An 18,533-nucleotide genomic window follows, 5' to 3' on the forward strand; every position below is an offset into this window, starting at 1 on the left:
CGTCGCACTCGCGTCAGACGCACGTAGAAGCGTTAGCTGACGACCGATTCATCGTTCCGCGACGCTCAGACGGCCTGCACCCGCGAACGTTCGTCCGACCCGTCGCGAGTTCACCCTTTCTCGGACTCTTTGCTGTTTTCTGTCACTTCATCGAGTCGAATTCGCGTCCGCGGCTCGACTAGATTAAAATCGACGAAGCACGCCGCGAGTTATGCGCTGGCAGTGGTACGACGCGGACGTACACACGGTCGTTTCTCGGTCGGACGAGACGAGACGGGAAGTCGAGAAGAACGCGGAGGAGCGGAACCGCGAGCTACCACTGCCACGCGTTATAACTTGGCGTTCGATCATCCTCGAACCCTGCTGTACAACTGCTTTGTTATTCCGACTGACGCACACACCAGGCGCCGGGGACGAGTTCGACAAACACTCTAGCTCCAGCTCTGCCTCATTGCCAGGTGTGTCTTCTTCATTCTTCTCTTCTGTCTTCTATTTTATTTTTTTTTTTAATTTCCTTCGAATCACTGTGACCGCTGTTATACTATACATAGTTCATTATTGTACTCTGTTACTGCGTTACGTTTAAACGATACAAGTGCATTCTTACACGTTGTTCTTATTATTATTGATCTATCGTTGCTGCTATTACTGCTACTTATTATTACTGTTATTACTACTATATTATATTACTTACACATTTTACGATAGTGGCCTACGTTTGACCAGTGTGATTAAAACGGTTCTCCTTTGTAAAATTCAAGTGTCTCAACCTGCCGTTACAGATGACTCGTACTTAAGGACCGACGTTAAACCACCAAAGTTAGGCAAAGGTGCGGTTCATGCAATAGATCAATTTTACACGTTTCCCCTCATATCGCCTCTGCACCGTCTCGCGTCGTTTTTATTTTTCTGCAGCTATCGCAACGATCACTGCACGCGCTTTCTCCCACTTCCCGCCGGCACACACGCACTCGCCTCCCTTCCGTCTGTCTATCTATTCTTCTCTGTTTTTTATTTCTAATTATCTCTTCGTCTAACGGCATATTTCGTTCACCAATCTTCTCACCGAATTTCCTCCGGTTTACTTTGCGAATATCTGCACTCGTTCTTTTCGTTCTTACGCACAGTACGCATTCACCGGCGTATATACTTGCTCGGCTCGGCACGTTTGCACTGTTTCGTTGAGAATCGTTAGCGAATCGCGGCACGAGGTCACGAAAAGAAACATTGCTGATCATCCTCTATTCCAGACAAGTCGGTGTCGTTTGAAAAGTCAGTGTCCTTCAGTGACGAGCCGCCAGACATGAACTCGCCGAAGCAGCATTCCCCGCAGCACGCAGGTAACCACCACGACGTCTTTACACCTGTTCTACGCTCTCGCGATTACTATTTCTGCGAGCACGCTCCTCTCGGATCTGACAAACTCTGTCTTGAGCAACGAGAAACGAACGGGAAAGGAAGAAAAATGGTGGAGCGTGGAGTCGAACCGGGAGTCGATCGCCAGAGGAAATCGGCCGACGCCCGATCCATTGTCACGGGTCTGTAATCGCGAATCGATATCGCGGGCTCCACCGTTGTTCTTTCTGTTCCCTCCGTCGAAGGAGATGAGACGTATCCGGGAGAGCTGATCGCCCGATTGATCGATACTAACGCAATAATCTCTAACGACTTCTCGTGCAATGCCTATGCCTTCCATCCACGAGTAGCGGACACAAAACCAACGAAACCGGCGATCAAATCCTCAACGTTGCCGAGGATGTCTTCGCAAGGTAAAAGTTGTTCCGTGTTTTTACGCTTACCACCACCCCCTATGTGTCTCCGTTTGTTATTTACTGTGCGATTACAACCTGGATCGCTCGTTCTCACAATAACGATCCTCTCTCTGTCTTTCTCTCTGCTCCTCGTTCGATCCTTTGTTCGTTTCGTTCGGTTTTTGGTCCGCAGTTATGTGTCTTAATCTACCAGGTACCGTTGTTTCCAATACGTGTTTGTTCTCACCGTGTTCGTGAAAATGGACCTTCTTCCAGCCACTCCCGAACAGAATCGGGAGAAACGCGCGCGCGCGCGCGCTCGATGCGAGCTGCCTCGGAGACGAGCGTCGATCGTTGTTTAAAACGCTACGGCGGAATTACAGGGGGTAACTATCGCGCGTTTCCCAGGCGAGCTCGTGGCTCGATCGCGCGCGCTCCTCGGTATCTATAGCCGGGAGATTACTCTGGGACTCGAGAGGATGACTCGGAGGTAAAACGGTGTGTCCTATATGTAGAACGTATAGTCGCATGATCATCGATCGTCCACGATACGTCGTTCCCGTCCGTTCGCTTCTTCCTTCCCCACGAGCCGATAAAGACGGAGCGACGGCATAATCGTACGCGTTCTCTCCCCCCGCGCACACGTTCCTACCCGCCCTTTGATCGTGCGAAACGCGTTGTCTGTCGGAATCGTTGCCACCCTCGAATCGTCCGATCTCTTCTTCCGACCGAGCGAGCCAGTAGATCCTTCGAAGATGGACGATTTTCGCACGGTTCAACGGACGGTGGATCCCGACGCTTTTTCCATTGCGTGTACGCGATCATCGCGATACGCGATCGCGCCACGATCGAGGAAGGGTGGCTGACGGTGGATCGGATCGATGGTTACAGAGAGAGACAGGCACAAGCCTACGCCGCCGCCGAAGCCGGCCGCGCTCGTGGCCGGCCAATACGTCTACCGGGACTTGGCGCTGACGCCAGAGATGTACAATCAGTTGCGAGGGCTCCAGAAGAAGGCAAAGGACCTCAGGCAAGAAGTGAGGCACCTCAGACGCATGTCCCAGGCTCAGGCGCACACCATACGAGAGACCATCCTGGACACGTTCATCACTATCAGGTACGCGGCGAGGAGGACTCGTGCAATGGACTCGTTTAACCGGTGCACGTTTCAGGACGATGTTACTGTCGTGCGGGGACGCCGCCTGGGACGCGGAGAAGATTCGACTGACCCGCGAGGAAGACCTCTACAGGCAGGAGATGCTGAGGCTGGTAAAAGATCTGACGTACGTGTGTCGCGTTCGTTCACCTCGGGTAAGTTCTCGTTCGCCCGGAGATGACAGCGCTCTTACGGTTTCAGCGAGCTGGAGAACACGGTGGAGGAGCTACGCGGCAACGTCATCAACAGGAAGACGAGGGTAAACATGTCGGACGTGGAGAACATGGCCTTGATAATGAGCAAATCGAGGTAGGAGAGAGAATCTCGCAGGATCGGCGGGGCGAAGAGAGGGAGGACCTCGTACACGTTTTCCGTGGTGTTTCAGCAAAACGGTCGCGGATCTGAAGGTGCGTTTCCCGAGTCTTCAGGAGGGCATGAAGGGGCTGTTGAGCTCGGAGATGGAGATGGTGGTGCGGGCGGAGAAGTTCCTGAAGGAGGAGCCGGAACGACTGGAATCGGCGTTGAAGCGTTGCAAAAAGCTCACCAGTACCCTCGTGACGTTGAAACGGTAGACGACTCGCTTGTTTCATTGGCCATTTCTCGCGTCTTCGCGAGGCGTTTCATTCAAAGACGGGATGTCTCGTTCTTTTCGTTGCAGCTTGGCGTCGGTGCAGGAGCAGCGATTACCAAACGCGGCGACGAGCGTAGACGCCGAAGAGACGCCACCGATCACGCCTACTTCCGCTCAGCATTCCAAGGTAAACGTTCAGTTTCTCCCGCTCGCTCGCTCGCTCGCTCTCTCACTCTTTCTCTCTCTGTCTCTCACTGTCTCTACCGTTTCTTTTACTCTTTCGGTTTCTCTCTGTCTGTCCGTCTCTCTGTTCTCTGTCTATTTTTCTGTCTATCCATCCGTTTATTTGTTTCTATCTCCGACTCGTTCGACACCCGATCCCGTTTCGATCTTTTCCTCGGTTACTGCCCGATGCATGGAAAGTTCACGTCCCGTGTTCCACGACGATCCCCGTCCCAGTTCGTCGCGCTTTAAAGATCTCTGCCCCCTTCAGAGAGGGAAGAAAAAAAAATGGAACGTTCATTCGACTCGTCGGCGATCTCGATGAACGTCCGCGCGTGACTCGGGGCGACAGTACGCGTTCGATCTTTCGAGAGTGTCGACGCACGTCCGTACATACGTTCCCATCCTTCGTCGCGCGTTGCTCGAACGAGTGAACACCGGCACCGTCGAAAGATGAAAATGTGCTTCTCGTCGACGCGTCGCACCACCGCGCGCGAAGCACGAAGGGAGTAACGTCTTTGAAGAACGGGAAGAAATCGCGAGATCCCGTCTCGTAGTCGCGTCAGATCCACGCTTGGTAGATCCACTTTGACCCGACCGAAATAAACGGACGTGTCGCGGGTCGTTGTACATACGTCGCCGTCGCGGCGACGCCGCGTACGCGTCGAGTCCGACCACCGCTTACCCCGTATCCTCATTATGCTAAAATGCGCATGCACGAGTGACATAGAATTTTGTCTACACATACGTATATATATATATTTATATTTATATATCTGTATACATAGAACTGTGTACTTACCTCCGTGTGTATCATTGGTACGCATAACTCTGATGATGGGTGCATTATCTCGCACGCAGCCGGTGAAAACGTTTTCGTGCATCGGCGGGACTGTTCCGAGACCGATGCGCGAACACGCTCTCCTCGTCGAGCGTGTGGACGAGCGATTCGATCGTGATTCGCCGCACGATCGGACTTTTCTCTCTCGCCTCTCACGAATCGCAATGGTGTGTCTCTCGTTCTCGTTCTGTAGCACCGCTTTCTCGTCGAACTCTTCGGCATCGGACGTTAGCTTCTCGAGTCGATCGATCGATCGAATCGTGTTCTCTCGGTCTCCCTGCACCAGTTTCTCGAAACCGTGCACGAAATCTGATGTAAACCTTTTTCCTCGTTTTCATTACGCGGATCCCGCGACCGAGACACATGAAGGATCGGGGGCAGTATACGCCGACCGGCCGTAAAAAACGATTCTTCGAGTCTTTTTCCTCCGACTCTCGCGTCTCTGTGTCACATGGACCCCCGAATCTCCACCCCCGAATCAAACCCCACAACCAAATATATTTTCAGTGTTTGCTGTATATCCCGATAGCATAGATATTTTTTATACATTTAGCAACGTTACGCATACGTGATGTGACAAAACGGTCTTCGGTCGTCGGGCCTCGAGAAGAGAGTTCGCTCTCGCTCTTTTATTTACCTCCAGCTTTTATATATATATATCTCTATCTCTCTGTCTGTCTGTCTCTGTCTGTCTCTGTTTCCTTCCTCTGTCATTGATTTCTGCTCGGACGATCGCGAGCGCCGGCGACCGCGTTTTGTCAGATCATTCTCAGTGTTAGTTGTGATGAATTGTTAAGGAGAAGACTACTGTGTATATGAAAAATCTGCGTCGCGACCGAGGAGCGTTCGTTCCCATGTATTTGCATATCTTTTTTTATTTTTTTCTCGTTCGCGAGAGACGTGTTTCTCTCGATACGAAGCGAGAGCTCCGATCGCCGACAACAATTCGGATGATGACGATGACGACGATGACGATGTTTCGCCGCTCGGTGTATCGTCGTCCTGTATACATAATACGAGAATCGCAAGCGACGCGGGTTACGCAGAGACGATCGAGCTGTGTCTCCAGTCACAGCGACCTGAGACCGAGGAGATACATGTCTCTCTCTTCTATATATATATATACATTCATATATATATATATATATATATACATACATATATACTTTGATATACGTATATATTAAATGTATACATATGTATTTCTGTCTGTCTCCGTATTCTCCTTTTTAATAAGGACTATAAAACGCAGGTTACAGGATACAGAATAGTGAAAGTGATATTAATTTTTTAGTATGACTGGAAGTGGAGTACTAACTTCAAGGAGGCCGTACAGACCAGTCATGAGTAATTTTTTACTGATTCATATTTATAAATTATTAATTATTATTATTATTATTATTAATATTTCTACCTTATTATTATTACCATTATTATTCTGTACTATTTTTATATACTATATATATATATATCTACAATACCCAACGCACACACATACACACGTACACACATGCATACGCAGAACATACAGACACTTATACGTGTTCACGCCCACGCCTCCACCACCTCGAAACGTGTACACGTGTTTATATATATATTTTATATATATACTTGTTCCGTTTTCGTCGGTATGATGTCTGCCGCACAAAAATCATACTAATCGTTCATCCATCATTTCGCTGAGGACTCGTCCCGTCGTTCTCATTCCTCTCTCGCTCTCGTACCGTAAAGACCGAGGCAAACCGTGTGCTAAAGATGAAAAAAAGAAAAGATCCCAGGGAGTAATCGGCGGGATCGTCGTCGCATAGGTTCGGGTCATGATCGCGTACGAAATTCTCTGTGTCTCTCTCATTCACTCTTCCTCTATCTCTCTCTCTGTCTCTCTCTTTTTCGCGGGCTCGTTCGACCAGCGCCGGTCTGTACGTACGACTCGGACACCGCCTGCGTCCTCGGGGACCCTCTGATTTCCCGATCCGAATCGCCGCGTTATAAATCCAATTAGAGGGTCCCCGTTTTGCATCTTACCAGACACCGCATACAGAGCTTTGTCATCGTTTACTCCCGCTACGTCCCAGCCGCTTGTTCCGATCCGACGCGTATAATTCATGTCATACCGGCGACAAGACACGCACGTGACTCGTTTTGATCTGACGATAATTCGCGCAACGACGAATCCTCGGCTCTGCTACGCGCTACGCGGCTGACCGCTCTCACTTTCGGCCTTCTCGCAGAGTACCTCCTCGTCAATATTCATTCACCGTACTCGTTATACGCATACTCTTGTACTTAAAACAACTTGACACGCTCTCTACATAGACGCATACGTTTGCTGCGATGTTTTATCTTTTGTCCGTTCCGTGCTCGAGACGAACGAACGACGTCTGCCAGAGAGTGCAGAGATAGCCGCGATCTCGCCTCCGTCAGACGCGCTCGTTCCAATCCATTTCTTATAGTAAGGTGTGTGACACTCTCCCTTCGATACACAAGGTTTACATTGGATTTCCCGGGATCGGGAGACCGATCCTGAATCGCCCCTTATCGATCATCCGCATCATCGCCGTCACGTCATCGTATACACTGGGCATCGGAATCGCTAAATTCACTGTGCGGGGAGAGAAGAGATTACGGTGTTGTCATCTGGAATTGGCACACTTCGCAGGACGATTTTAAACGATCCTACGAGCGGCTCGGCGGGGAGTCGTTCGCCGAGCCACTCACGGTAGACCGATTCGTTGAGTCGGTCGTACCTGGGACATTCGTCGCGCTCGATTATTATTATCATCGTCACGCCATTACATCGCATCATCCTTAAACCCTTCTATCATCGTCATTCATTAAAACGAATCCAGATCACTCGCGTTCGCTTTCGATTCTTGTGGAATTGGTTCGCAGCTCGCACCCCCTCGCTTCACCCTCGACATTCTCTTTGGTTTCCCTCCCCCAAAAACGGTTCGATTCGACTTTGTACGATACATATGTTTTGTCTACACACGTTCCTCTTCTCTTTATCTTCCTTCCGCTCTTTTTCTCTCTCTCTATATCTCTCTCTCTCTCTCTCTCTCTCTCTTTCTGTCTATCTTCTTCTCTCTGGTCTATCTTTTTTCTGCCTATCTCTACTACGTACGTACTCTGTTCGACTTCTCTCGAGTTCGTAAATATGTACTGCCTTACTATAAGGATTGGACCGAAGGTTTTTGACTGTGTAATCTTTTTTTGGTCGGCCAACATTTTTATATCGTGTACATATATATATATATATACCTGTGTTTCTTTTCTCTCACGACCAAGAATAATACCACTCGTTCTATCGCGTGTACCTCGAGAGCATGTTCCTCCGTGTACGATAGAACGTAAGGGAATGCGGCATGCGTCCATATCTGCGTTTTGTACGAGCGAAAACCGTGCACGTAGCAGCGTTATTCGTAGACCGCGGATTTTCATGCGAACGCATCGAATCCGTAGTCTGGGCATATATATATTTGCATGTCGCGTCCAATGCTTGATTCTGTTTCGGCGACCGGGAAAATTCGAGCGTCGAGGAGAGACTCGAAGCTCTCTCCCGTTCTTCTCACCACGGACCGACGAAGATTACACGGATGATGATGAACCGCGAGACGGAAACGGGGCCGAACCCTACCACCCCTCTCTCTTCTTCCGCCTCCTCGGCGCTACGAGCCTCGATTTTTCATTTTTGGTTTCTCTGTTTTTTTTTTAAGTTGACTAATACCGGACAACGGTCGACGCCAAACGTAAAAGAGCCCCAAACGAGTACTGACTTGTAACACGCACAACGCACGCACAAAACGTAATACCCCAGACCGCAGGTAACTATCTAACGGAGTTTAATACGTACATAAAAGATTGTGTATATCGCATACACCGCAGTTCGTATGCTCCGTCGTCCGTCGACGACGCATCACGTCCGATCGATCTCGCGCCTTCCTCGGTTCATGTATTTCTCGGTCATCCTCGACGCATCTGGCTTTTCTTCACGCGCGTTCGTTCACATTTTTTATTTTCGATTCACGTCTCACCCTCACCGCTCTCCAGCCGTTCGATCGCCTCACCAGCACCTTGCATGCGGAACATACTCGCGCACATGTTTCACCACTGTTACTGGCATGCCTTAGCCGAGCGACCGGTCGATCCGCGAGCCGTACCGTCGACGAAAGTTGCCTAAGAGGTTCTCGTTTTCCCACGGCAACTTTCGACGACCGCGCGAGCTTCCACTCGGCGACGAGTCACGAGGGGAAGCGAAAGATACGACTCGAGGATAAGTCGGAGGAGGATGTAACCGATGTGTCGTCCACGTGTCGAACGCAGGCAGCTGCCCCTGTGCCAGCGGAACGCACTGTCGTGGGGTCAGCGAGCGTCCTCGGGGGAGGGCCCCACGCTCACGAGCCACCCGCCACCCATCAGCAGCGTCCGGAGAACGCACTCGACGCTCTGCTAGACGAGCTGCAAACGTTCTCGAGGCCGAGCTCGCAGCTGGGCCACACGCAGGGCTCCTCGACGATCATCTCCGAACTGGGCAGGTCGGCGAGCAGGGGAGAGGCTGTCGGAGCGTCGTCGACGGTCGGTGGTGGCCGACCGCCGTGCATATCCGACATAGGCAGGAAGGGAAGCGTGGACTCGTCGAGCGGACCCCTTCCGGGTACGCTCGTTCCGAACACGGCCGTGCTACCGTCCACCCAAGGAGGAACCTTGCGGAGGTTGCACTCGTATCCGTCTAGCTCGGACACGGACACCTCGCCACCGATAGCGAGACTGCAGGTGTCCCTTCAAGAACAGCCCAGTCTGCCCACGCTGCCGCAGGGATTCGTCCCGGGACAGAAGCCCCCGGTCCCGGAGAGGAACGCGGAGTTGCTCCAGCTCGCCAGCGCCAGGCGAGTCCCACCTCCGCCACCGCCGCGCACCAGCTCCAGATCACCGTTGGCCAGTCCCACCAGTCCTCAGCTACCACCCCGGAATCATTCGTGCGCGCTGCAGGGCAACGCTACGCTGCGGAGGCCACCGGCTCGCGGAGCCCTTCCCGTGAAGGAGGGCAAGCCTCCGATGGCACTACCGGCCGAGGTCGTAGCCTCCGAAGCGAGCCCGGCTCTACACAATAATTCTACCAGCTCCCAGTCCTCCGCCGTCCTCTCGACGAGTAACTCGAGTTCCTGCGAGAGCGTGAACTCGCAGGAGGGGTTGCAGAGTAAGAAAGGCAGGCACGAACAGTTGGAACAGCGGCATCAAGAACTGTTGCGGAAGCAGAAGGCGTTGCAGGAACAGTACGCGAGGCTCCAACAGCTGCAGAGGAACACCGCGGGTCTGACCACCGTTCCACCAGCGCCGCCGGACCTCTTGAAGAAGACGGGCTCCGAGAGCAATCTGCTGGCCAAGATGGGCTTGGGTCTCAGCGCCGCGAGTTCGGGATCCCTGACCAGCCTCGCTCAAGCGAAGCCCGGCGTTCCTCAGGAGTCCTCGGTGGACGGGACGCGAACGCGTTTGGACGACGTCGAACAGCAGCAGCAACAGCAGCAACAACAGCAGTCGGTCGCGAACGAGAACTCGACGATCGTTGGCTCGAGCGAGTCGGACGGTGGTCAAAGCGTCGCGGCGACGACAACGACGACGACGCCGGCCAGCGGTACGGCGACGACCACTACCACCAGCAAGATCTACGAGACGGACATTCTGTGACTGAGACGCCGGTCGTTGCTCGTTCCGAACGCGGAGGTCGTGCTCGCGAGTTAACCCGCTCCTCGGGGTGATCCGAGAGAAAAACGCGGCAGGCTGGAAGGTAGAGTAGAGGACTTAGCGAGTCACGCGTTATTCATAATATCGTCTATCATAATTAATAACGGTATAGTATCAATAATCGTAAACGGAAAGCGCACGCTGCTCTCCCTCGCTCTTTCTCTCTTTCTCTCGGAACGCGCGATTCGCGCGTGGGAAGGGGTGGTGGTGGTGACACGTTCCACCAAAGGGAAATCGAGTTCCTGGCCGGAAGACAACGGAAGAGGTAGATGGATCGCGGCGACCATCGACTGTGCCAAAAAAAGAAAAGGGGAGGTCGCGTGTCTCGTGCGACGAGCCCGCTTATTATCCCCGCGTTTTCCTCTCGAGCTCCGTCGAACTTTGCACACGGGCGGACAGATCCTAGGAGCCCCGCGATGATCGGGCTCTCGATCTGATCGAATTATCCTACATACGTATGAACACACTTAACTATATCTACGAAGGAGAGACGAGAAATTTATATATTCGACACACACAGACACACACACACACACACACGAGTATCAGAACGAGTTTCTATATAAGCGAATATTTATGCGAATACGTAGTTAGGTAGATAGAGAAGAGCCACAGGTGGAACGATATAATTATAATAGTAACGCGTCAATATCGTAGACGAGATTCTCGAGGACGAACGATCGTCCTTCCTGTTCCCATAGGAAGCGCACAGACAGCGCATTTCTCTCAGTATATTTCTTGTAAGTCACGATGCGTGAAAGGAGGTGTGCGTGTTTCTACATAAATAAATAAGTAGCTTCGATCGGAGAGGGGACGAAAGCTCGAGCGGAAACGTGAATCTTGAGACGGCATGATCGAAAGGAACATTATTGCTCAATTCTTATGGAAAAAGATGTGAATGCGGCGCTTTCTAATCGGCCGTTGATCGGTTCCAGGGCGCGTATCATTTTGGAAAGCTCCTCGACGCCGTCGTTCGACGCGAAGCACCCTTCGGTGCATTCGGACGACGTCGCCTCGCCCTTGGAACGAATTCACGATCGACGAGCGCGAACGTTCGTCGCTGATTCGATTAGCCGATTAAATTGTTGAATCGCGGAGCATATCGCACTCGCGAATCCGAAGTTTTCTGTCAGCCTCGTCGACCAGTCGTGATCGCCACTGGACAGGGGACGGGGATGCGAGACGGATCGAAACGTATTCGGGCAGCGGGAGATCCTCGCTGCCGTTTGTCATCGGGATCGTAGAGAAACGTCGAAAATCAAGAGAGGAGCTACTCAACGCTCGACAGAAATCACAGGATACGTTCATATAATCGATACGCGCATACTTTGCTTCGAGCGGCCTAATAGCCGATACCTAGATTCGTGCTTTTCTCGTTTCGTTTTCGAGTTAGTATGTCTTCAGTATTTGCCGCAGTTTCCCTTTCCGCCGATCCGCCCGTTCACGGTAGCGGACCTCAGAGGATGGATCTCGTCTGTTAACGCGCCGATCGTAATCGCGCTCTTATTTATTTTCTACGTACATCACGAAACGCATCTATATGGAAGTAATAATTAAATATACGTACTACGATAAGAGTAATACGAATTAAGGCATGGAGTCACAGTATTCAGTTGCGAGCGTTTTATCGACGCATTAAAGAAACGATCGAGGAGACGATTCCAGCGAACAAGCACTTTCTCGTTCGATCCGACGATCGAACCTGTATATTGTTCTGTTCACGACAGTAGGTACTTACACGCATAATTTGCATCTGTACAAAGCTGCTTTCCATCGAACACCCCCGTTTCCCTCGCATCCTCTCGCCCGACTCTCTTCGCCCCCCTGCCCCTGCTTCTTCCGTTCTCTTCGTCGGCTCGTTTGTTCCATCCCTCGTTCCATAGAGGCCATCCCGTTCCCGGGTAAAACAGTTTTCGCTCGAAGACGGCCCTCGAACACAGCTGTCTACCATGGGACCTACCGATTCAGTTTTCTCTCCCGAACGTTAGCCTATAATCGATATGTAATGTTTTCCGACGATCCTGTACGCCAAATCGAATTGACTTGTTACATTTGTAAATGTTTGTAAGTAACTATCACGTAATAAAATAATCGATTAATAATCATCGAAACGGTGCGGTCGGTATGTATATTATTATTATTTATTAACAAACATTTGTACATAGAGTCAAGTCCGTTCACGTTTTAGGTTCTTCGCCCCCGTCTTCGTCTATCCCGTGGGCCTTTTGCAGCCCTTCTTCTATCTTCTGCCTCTCCGCATATATCCTTTCGTATATGTCCAAGGAGCGCGTGATCGACAGCCTATCCGGGGCATCTAGCACCGCGTATTGCCTTATCGTTTCCAAATTGTCGGGCGTTGGCTGAGCGGCCGACTTCGCCTCCGGATGAGCCCTGTGATACAACCGGACCAATGCCGCTGCTTCGTCTATAGCCTCGTTACGAATCAGGTCCAACAGCAGCGTGTGAATATTGTCTTCCCAAGCGAGGTGAAACGCGAGCGGACCGAAGTGCCTCGTGGATCGCAACACGTCGAACTTATTCAGCTTGTTCACGTACGAGTACACGAGTTTCGTGACCCTCTGGTATTCCGGATCGTCCGGTTCGAACTGCAAACAGGCTCGATCCAAGATAAACTCGAACTCTCCCTTGTCCAGTAATTCCTGTAAACGATCGGTCGCTTTAGTCTACGACGTCGTAAGTAGTATTAGAATATAACAAATACTTACGTCAATGTACGGGCTGAAAAACATCTGTGGATGGTGTATCTCTCTGCCCTCGATAGGAAAATACGTCTGGTTCATCCTGTGTCTCTCAAAGGTGTTCGCGCGTCTCAGTATACCGTTCGCCTCTCGGACCACGATCAATCTCTCTCTGTTATTGCTCCCGAAAGATATGTCTGTGAACACAAAGTTCTGTTCCGAGTAGCCTTGCACTGCTGGTTCGTCGGAGATCAGTTGAACCTGGTCCGATCGAGCTTTCACGTACGGCGGCATTTGTATCCGTCCCTTCGCTTTCTTCTCGATCTCGGCCCGTGCCTTTTCCAGTTCCTCGTCCGTCATGAACTTCATTGTCGGCACATCCAACTTCGTCCCGTCTTTGCGAGCGGCGAACACTTTTCGGTAATCAATACGAGTCAGCGTGGTGAGCAACTGCTGCACGTATCGGTCGAAGAATATAGGCGCCGGATCCCTCTCGTTCGCTGCGGACAACGAGAGACACGATCAAGAACGAGATGAAAGAGAATCTCGTTCTACTTACTCGCCCCCGATGCCGTTGAACACGGGCGACAGTCCCAGGTCGCTCTCTTATAAAACCGACGTAAAGCGAAATTTACTCGACTGGACATCATGTTTCGTTCGTCGAAATTAACTTAACCTCTACCACCTCCAAACGATTCGCCCCACAGTCGGGGCAGTCGGGCACGAGACGTCAAGCCGTCGAGATCTAAGCGCATGGCACGAACGAGATCGGAGCGTGCCAATCAGGACGTCGTAAAGTTTGTCCCCACTGTACTCGCTTTCCCGCCAGTTTAGAGACAAGTAACGTTCCATTCCGCTGTTGGAATCAGTCGACGTTGGTCGACGTCGGTCGCGTTCGTGAAATATTTAAACATGGACGAAGACTGCAAACGTGATCTCGAAAACCTGGAAATATCTGTAATGGAGCGGGAGAAGGAAGTGCTTGACGTGACGGCTTTCATCGTGAACAATAATCCGATTCCTCTGGACGACAATTGCAGCCCAGAGGACGTGAGGAGGAAGCAGCATCAATTGTGCGAGATTCTAGCGAGTACGTTCATTTGCGAGCAACCGAAAGATTATTCCCTTCCCGATTCCCAAGAGTTACGTGTCCACAAAGTTCTGAAGGAACTCAACGACGAGATCAAGAACGCTCAAAAACTTCTCGACGCGTTGAAGGCAGAACTTTCGGACGTTAAAGAGGACGTGTCTCGGTGAGTACAGTATTCGTTCTTAGCAGTTTCTCTTTTATTTCATGAGAGTATCGTTACTTTCTGTCTCAGTTTGGAAGCAAAGAAACTGGGTTTGGCCAAAATGAAGGAGGCTCATTTAAACCGCGTCGTGACGCTAGAGACCGCGACGTACGCTAAAGAACGCGCCACGGCATCGCGCATCTATCATCATGTGAAATCCGACTTGGTACGATAAAATTATTCGTAACTTTAAAATAAAAAAGCGTACACGTTTGAACTCGGTCACGATCGTTCCTTAAATCTTTAGCGCAGCGTAGTGGAAGCGGTGTTCCCCGACAATCTGGATTTCGAAAACCTCTTGGCGGTAAGCATCGGGAGTGTTAGAAATTAATCGATAGCTGAGAACATCGGACGACAGGTGGTTCATGAATTTGTAGGATTTAACGAGGGCGTACTTGAAAGGCGGTGACAACGTATACGTGGACGTTACTCCCTACACTTTAGCCTACATAAATTATCTGACCAGTGCCGAAATAGCCGTGTATCACAGGAACGATCGAAGTAAAATTCGGCTGATGGAGATGTTGTAAAGAAACACACAGGTAAATGTTTACAAAGTAAATCTTTATTTTCGATCGTTTAAATCTACGTAATACAAAAGTGTATGAGATGCTTTGGATGACGTGTGAATCAATGACAATTGTAAGTCTACCGACGCGTTTACCACATGAACGGTGCTCTTTCTCTCAATACTCTGACACCGGTGCGTTCCCACTCTTGCCTCCCGATCCATAATTCTTGTGCCGACTCCAAACAACTCAAGATCGCGGCTCCTTTCCACGCTGTCATTCCGGGATCCATTTCCTTCGGTTGCGTTATGATATCCAATTGTTCTGTACAGAAATAAATATATTGTACCCGCGCGATCGTGATCACTCTTGCGAAAACTTACCGGCCCTGTACATGTACGGAATTTGAAGAGAAATTCGGTTGTGCAGCCACATTCCTATTCCTTGAAACTTCATACCCGATCCAACGACAAGTACGCAGCTGTACATTTTCCTCTTCAAATCCTCCGTAGCTGAACATAAAAGTGTCTCGATGGCGTTCGTTCGTTTGATCGATCAGTAATATACTTACGACATCGATCGATGCTCTGAAGCACGGCGTGGTCGAGACCCAGCAACTGTTGGGGACCGACCACGAAATCTCGCGGAGCGTCCAGATCCCGATTCGACAGAGCGATCGGCGCGGAATCCACCGCGTCCACGACCACTTCCTCTTCTCCCGTCACGATAGGAGCACTCGCTTCTTCTTGCAGCTCAGATGTTTGTTCCAGGTTCTCCTTCATGCCTCTCCTCTGAAAGAAGAAACAGAGAATTGTTCGCACCTGGCCGCCTTCCCGCATAAAATTCTCTTACACTTGTCTCTCGCAAGTAGTTCTCGTCGTGAGGATCTTCCGGGTCTCCCATCGACCTCTTTTGTATGTGTACGCTGTGCGTACCGGACACTTTGAACAATTCGGGCTGGAACAGGCTCAACGGCGCCACCAGGCATTCGTCGCCGACTTGAATGGTATACTTCTCGGTCTGCTGCTTCGGTTTCCGAACCACGAATGTCTTCTCCTGCGATCCGCATATGTTCAAATCGACGTGACAGAAGTCCTTCTTCAGTTGATTCAAGAGTAAGGCGTCCAGCTTGTTGTAAGGGTCGCAGCTCTTGTACGGGAATGCACATTTCTGCAGTAACCAGAAGAACGTCTGGGTAATGTCTCCGCCGCCGTAATCCATTCGCACCCGGGTGTTCCGATGAGAGATCCCGTCCTCCACGCAGGAGACCGAAGTCTTCTGGTCTCCGACGTCGACCACGCACGCGAACCCTAAGCCCGCTCCGAACGTCGCCGCTACGTGATCCTACGACGGGTGATTAGTGACACGGTGCATCTTCTTCGACGAACGTATTTACCAACCTGCAGTAGGAAACAAGCGCCGAATCCGACCTCGCAGAGCATCAACGTAGTAAGTTCTTTCAAATACTGTCGGTTGTAAATGTCTGGAATTATAAGAACGGCTCGGTAGTGTTTCAAGTCTCTCAGAGGAATGTCCATCTTCTCTGTGAGGACGTATTCCCAGATGGTTTTCAAATCGGCCATGACCGATCGCAGGCTTCCACCGGGACCAGAGTGCACGTTCAGTTCTCCTCTCCTGTATGGAAAATGAACGTTGAAGTTGTCCTCCGGATTCAACGACAGCACATCGTCTCCGACGACGACATCTTTGTCAGTCTTTATCCATTCGACGCTGCAAGGCGAAGATATCTCCGCGTTCGATCTACGGTTGAAAGCGGCTATCTGTTGCGGCGGTGTCGCGTATCTTCGTCTTCCGTCGGACTGAAGGCAAGACTGCAACGTGTGAGATACCTGCAGTCGCGATTCCTCCATTGCTTGTGTAAGTTCTTTCGTCTACTAAGAACAGTCGAGGAGTAAAACGTCGTTCCGTAAGCGTAATTCCGTAAATGAAATAATTACTCGTGGTATCGCGGGAGGCAACAAACTGTCTTTGTATTCGAGTCCACCGGGCAAGCGTCTTCTGGCGACGGCGTTCAGTATCGTGCAGGGATTCAAGTCCGACGCTCTCCCCATTCTCAGGTACATCGATCCAGGATGAATTATCACTATCGTTTGTGCTTGTATTTGCTTAAACAGATTTTAATGTTGTTACGCGGCGGGTATAGAATTAAGGATTAATGTATTATACCTCGGCACATGATTCTTGAAAAACTGGCATTGTTCACTACTCTTAATCGTAACAGATCACGTAGGTTATACAGTAGGTTAAATGCTTCCTCGTGAAATAACTTGGTCACGAAAGAGCTATCTATGTATTAAATATATTTCACATGTTCCTTCCTGTTCCATTTACATTCACTTCCTATTGTACGATTAGTTATTTAATTAATGATGTTACATAGCGATCGACATAACCCTTATCTTATGTCAGGAGCTCAATGAGCTCTTGCTTTCCTAACTGGTGTGCAATTACACATACCTCAAATGATTTTGGAGTTCATCGTGGCGCCATCCAGCGTTCACGGCTGCGAACCCGTCTTTTTCACTGGTGCAGCAATATTGGAGCCAAGCACTTTCGCTTTTGACAAAAAATTTCGTTTTTTTTCAATAACTCCTAAACCCTTGGAGATACGGGAAAATTGCATACGACCTTTCTTGTAGAGCACGACGAGATCTACAATTTCTATNCGGTAACTATTTATCCAGACGTAGGTTACAATTGTTTTTATTTTGACGTGTCAAACAGTAATGACCACAATTCTATAAACGCCTGATCGAGCATTGAAAAGATAAGACGAACACTTATTAACACTCATTTTGAATTTTGTCTCTCTCTTTCTCTCTCTCTCTCTCTCTCTCTCTCTGTACCTCTACCGATTTCAACGTAGTGGAGTAGCAATACCGTCTTGCATTTCTCTCTCACTCACCATATTATTGTCTTACATGATTTTAACATTCTTTTTCGTTTATTCCAGATATCTTTTAATCAGGGCTTCTCTAAATAATGAAGACAACCCCCTGCAAGTCTTACGGCATTAGTGTTGAATTTCTAAGTAGCCTTATGCAATCCTCTTTGTAAATTATTGTATGTTTTTTTAAGTTTTAATTAATAAAGAGATAGTTTAAATGCAATTCAAACTCCTCGTTACTTACCTTTAAATCTGCCTACATCCAATCCCTTCTCCATGTCATCTTCACTTAGTATAAGTAGAAATTTAGTGGAATCGGAATTTTAAGAATTCTTGGAATCGTGACGTCACAGCAGGAGTTAGTGCTACCTCCTACCATATTATATTCTTCTGATACAAAGTGAAATTTTCGACAAAAATTTTTCTCTTTGACAATTCTTGGAAATGACGTCATCAGTAGGAGTTAGTGCTACCTCCTATCACATTATATTCTCCTGATACAAAGTTCAATTTTAGACAAAAATTTGTAATTTCGAGAATTCTTGGAAATGACGTCATCAACAGGAGTTAGTGCTACCTCCTATCACATTATATTCTCCTGATACAAAGTAAAATTTTAGACGAAAAATTTTAATTTCGAGAATTCTTGGAAATGACGTCATCAACAGGAGTTAGTGCTACCTCCTATCACATTATATTCTCCTAATACAAAGTCCAAATTCGGGCTAAAATTTTGTCGGAAATTTCACTTTGTATTAGGAGAACATAAGATGATAGGAGGTACCACTAACTAATTTAATGCTACCTCCTATCACTTTATATTCTCCTAATACAAAGTGAAA

At 49.4% G+C, this 18,533-nt stretch overlaps 4 protein-coding genes and 1 long non-coding RNA gene across 26 annotated transcripts in view; 3 read left to right on the top strand and 2 right to left on the bottom strand.

Moving 5' to 3' along the window:
* LOC108630185 (uncharacterized) overlaps positions 1-12,398 on the top strand; it is a 77,833-nt gene extending 65,435 nt beyond the window's left edge. For 10 of the 21 annotated variants that reach the window (XM_026817837.1, XM_026817841.1, XM_026817835.1 and 7 more), the window contains 10 exons: positions 405-458; positions 762-830; positions 1,251-1,340; positions 1,707-1,769; positions 2,643-2,868; positions 2,924-3,034; positions 3,109-3,216; positions 3,293-3,475; positions 3,566-3,665; positions 8,865-12,398. In XM_026817837.1, coding sequence (XP_026673638.1) covers positions 405-458; positions 762-830; positions 1,251-1,340; positions 1,707-1,769; positions 2,643-2,868; positions 2,924-3,034; positions 3,109-3,216; positions 3,293-3,475; positions 3,566-3,665; positions 8,865-10,226 — 2,366 coding nt within the window. In that variant the 3' untranslated portion in view covers positions 10,227-12,398. Of the gene's footprint in view, positions 1-404; positions 459-761; positions 831-1,250; positions 1,341-1,706; positions 1,770-2,642; positions 2,869-2,923; positions 3,035-3,108; positions 3,217-3,292; positions 3,476-3,565; positions 3,666-5,835; positions 5,889-8,257; positions 8,366-8,864 lie in introns of those variants that run through there. The other 11 variants (XM_026817851.1, XM_026817849.1, XM_026817850.1 and 8 more) reach the window with 11 other exon arrangements.
* A 3-nt stretch (positions 12,399-12,401) lies between these two features.
* On the bottom strand, positions 12,402-14,016 carry mRpS22 (mitochondrial ribosomal protein S22). Its single transcript, XM_018033302.2, has 3 exons — positions 13,542-14,016; positions 13,010-13,482; positions 12,402-12,943 (listed from the first exon to the last, which is right to left on the bottom strand). Exons 1-3 carry the CDS (start codon positions 13,630-13,632, stop codon positions 12,461-12,463), a joined length of 1,047 nt encoding a protein of 348 aa, XP_017888791.1. The 5' UTR covers positions 13,633-14,016; the 3' UTR covers positions 12,402-12,460.
* LOC108630190 (uncharacterized) lies at positions 13,895-15,639 on the top strand. Its single transcript, XM_018033303.2, has 5 exons — positions 13,895-14,235; positions 14,305-14,440; positions 14,522-14,578; positions 14,652-14,816; positions 15,554-15,639. The coding sequence occupies exons 1-4, from the start codon at positions 13,895-13,897 to the stop codon at positions 14,802-14,804; spliced, it is 687 nt and encodes a 228-aa protein (XP_017888792.1). The 3' UTR covers positions 14,805-14,816; positions 15,554-15,639.
* On the bottom strand, positions 14,818-17,000 carry Arp8 (Actin-related protein 8). 2 transcript variants are annotated; one of them, XM_018033300.2, is made up of 7 exons: positions 16,971-17,000; positions 16,742-16,909; positions 16,184-16,675; positions 15,636-16,127; positions 15,355-15,574; positions 15,167-15,295; positions 14,818-15,107 (listed from the first exon to the last, which is right to left on the bottom strand). In XM_018033300.2, the coding sequence occupies exons 1-7, from the start codon at positions 16,998-17,000 to the stop codon at positions 14,935-14,937; spliced, it is 1,704 nt and encodes a 567-aa protein (XP_017888789.1). In that variant the 3' UTR covers positions 14,818-14,934. The 2 variants fall into 2 exon arrangements, with proteins under 2 accessions (XP_017888789.1, XP_017888790.1); XM_018033301.2 differs by lacking the exon at positions 16,971-17,000 and having other exon boundaries at positions 16,184-16,678; positions 16,742-16,833.
* LOC113464973 (uncharacterized) lies at positions 16,495-17,914 on the top strand. The gene is made up of 2 exons (XR_003389819.1): positions 16,495-16,661; positions 17,758-17,914. It is a non-coding gene; the product is annotated as an uncharacterized LOC113464973 (long non-coding RNA).
* The last annotated feature ends 619 nt before the right edge of the window (positions 17,915-18,533 follow it).

This window comes from Ceratina calcarata, unplaced genomic scaffold, assembly GCF_001652005.2.
Source record: "Ceratina calcarata isolate Rehan_Ccalc_2016 unplaced genomic scaffold, ASM165200v1 scaffold71, whole genome shotgun sequence".
Lineage (NCBI taxonomy): Eukaryota > Metazoa > Arthropoda > Insecta > Hymenoptera > Apidae > Ceratina > Ceratina calcarata.

Coding starts and splice junctions, on each gene's coding strand:
- mRpS22 (XM_018033302.2), bottom strand. CDS start 13,632: ATGATGTCCAGTCGAGTAAATTTCGCTTTACGTCGGTTTTATAAGAGA. Junction 13,483..13,541: donor TTCAACGGCATCGGGGGCGA/GTAAGTAGAACG, acceptor CGTTGTCCGCAG/CGAACGAGAGGGATCCGGCG. Junction 12,944..13,009: donor TTTTCAGCCCGTACATTGAC/GTAAGTATTTGT, acceptor GATCGTTTACAG/GAATTACTGGACAAGGGAGA.
- LOC108630190 (XM_018033303.2), top strand. CDS start 13,895: ATGGACGAAGACTGCAAACGTGATCTCGAAAACCTGGAAATATCTGTA. Junction 14,236..14,304: donor GTTAAAGAGGACGTGTCTCG/GTGAGTACAGTA, acceptor TTTCTGTCTCAG/TTTGGAAGCAAAGAAACTGG. Junction 14,579..14,651: donor ATTTCGAAAACCTCTTGGCG/GTAAGCATCGGG, acceptor ATGAATTTGTAG/GATTTAACGAGGGCGTACTT.
- Arp8 (XM_018033300.2), bottom strand. CDS start 17,000: ATGCCAGTTTTTCAAGAATCATGTGCCGAG. Junction 16,676..16,741: donor TGCCTCCCGCGATACCACGA/GTAATTATTTCA, acceptor TGTTCTTAGTAG/ACGAAAGAACTTACACAAGC. Junction 16,128..16,183: donor GCGCTTGTTTCCTACTGCAG/GTTGGTAAATAC, acceptor CACCCGTCGTAG/GATCACGTAGCGGCGACGTT.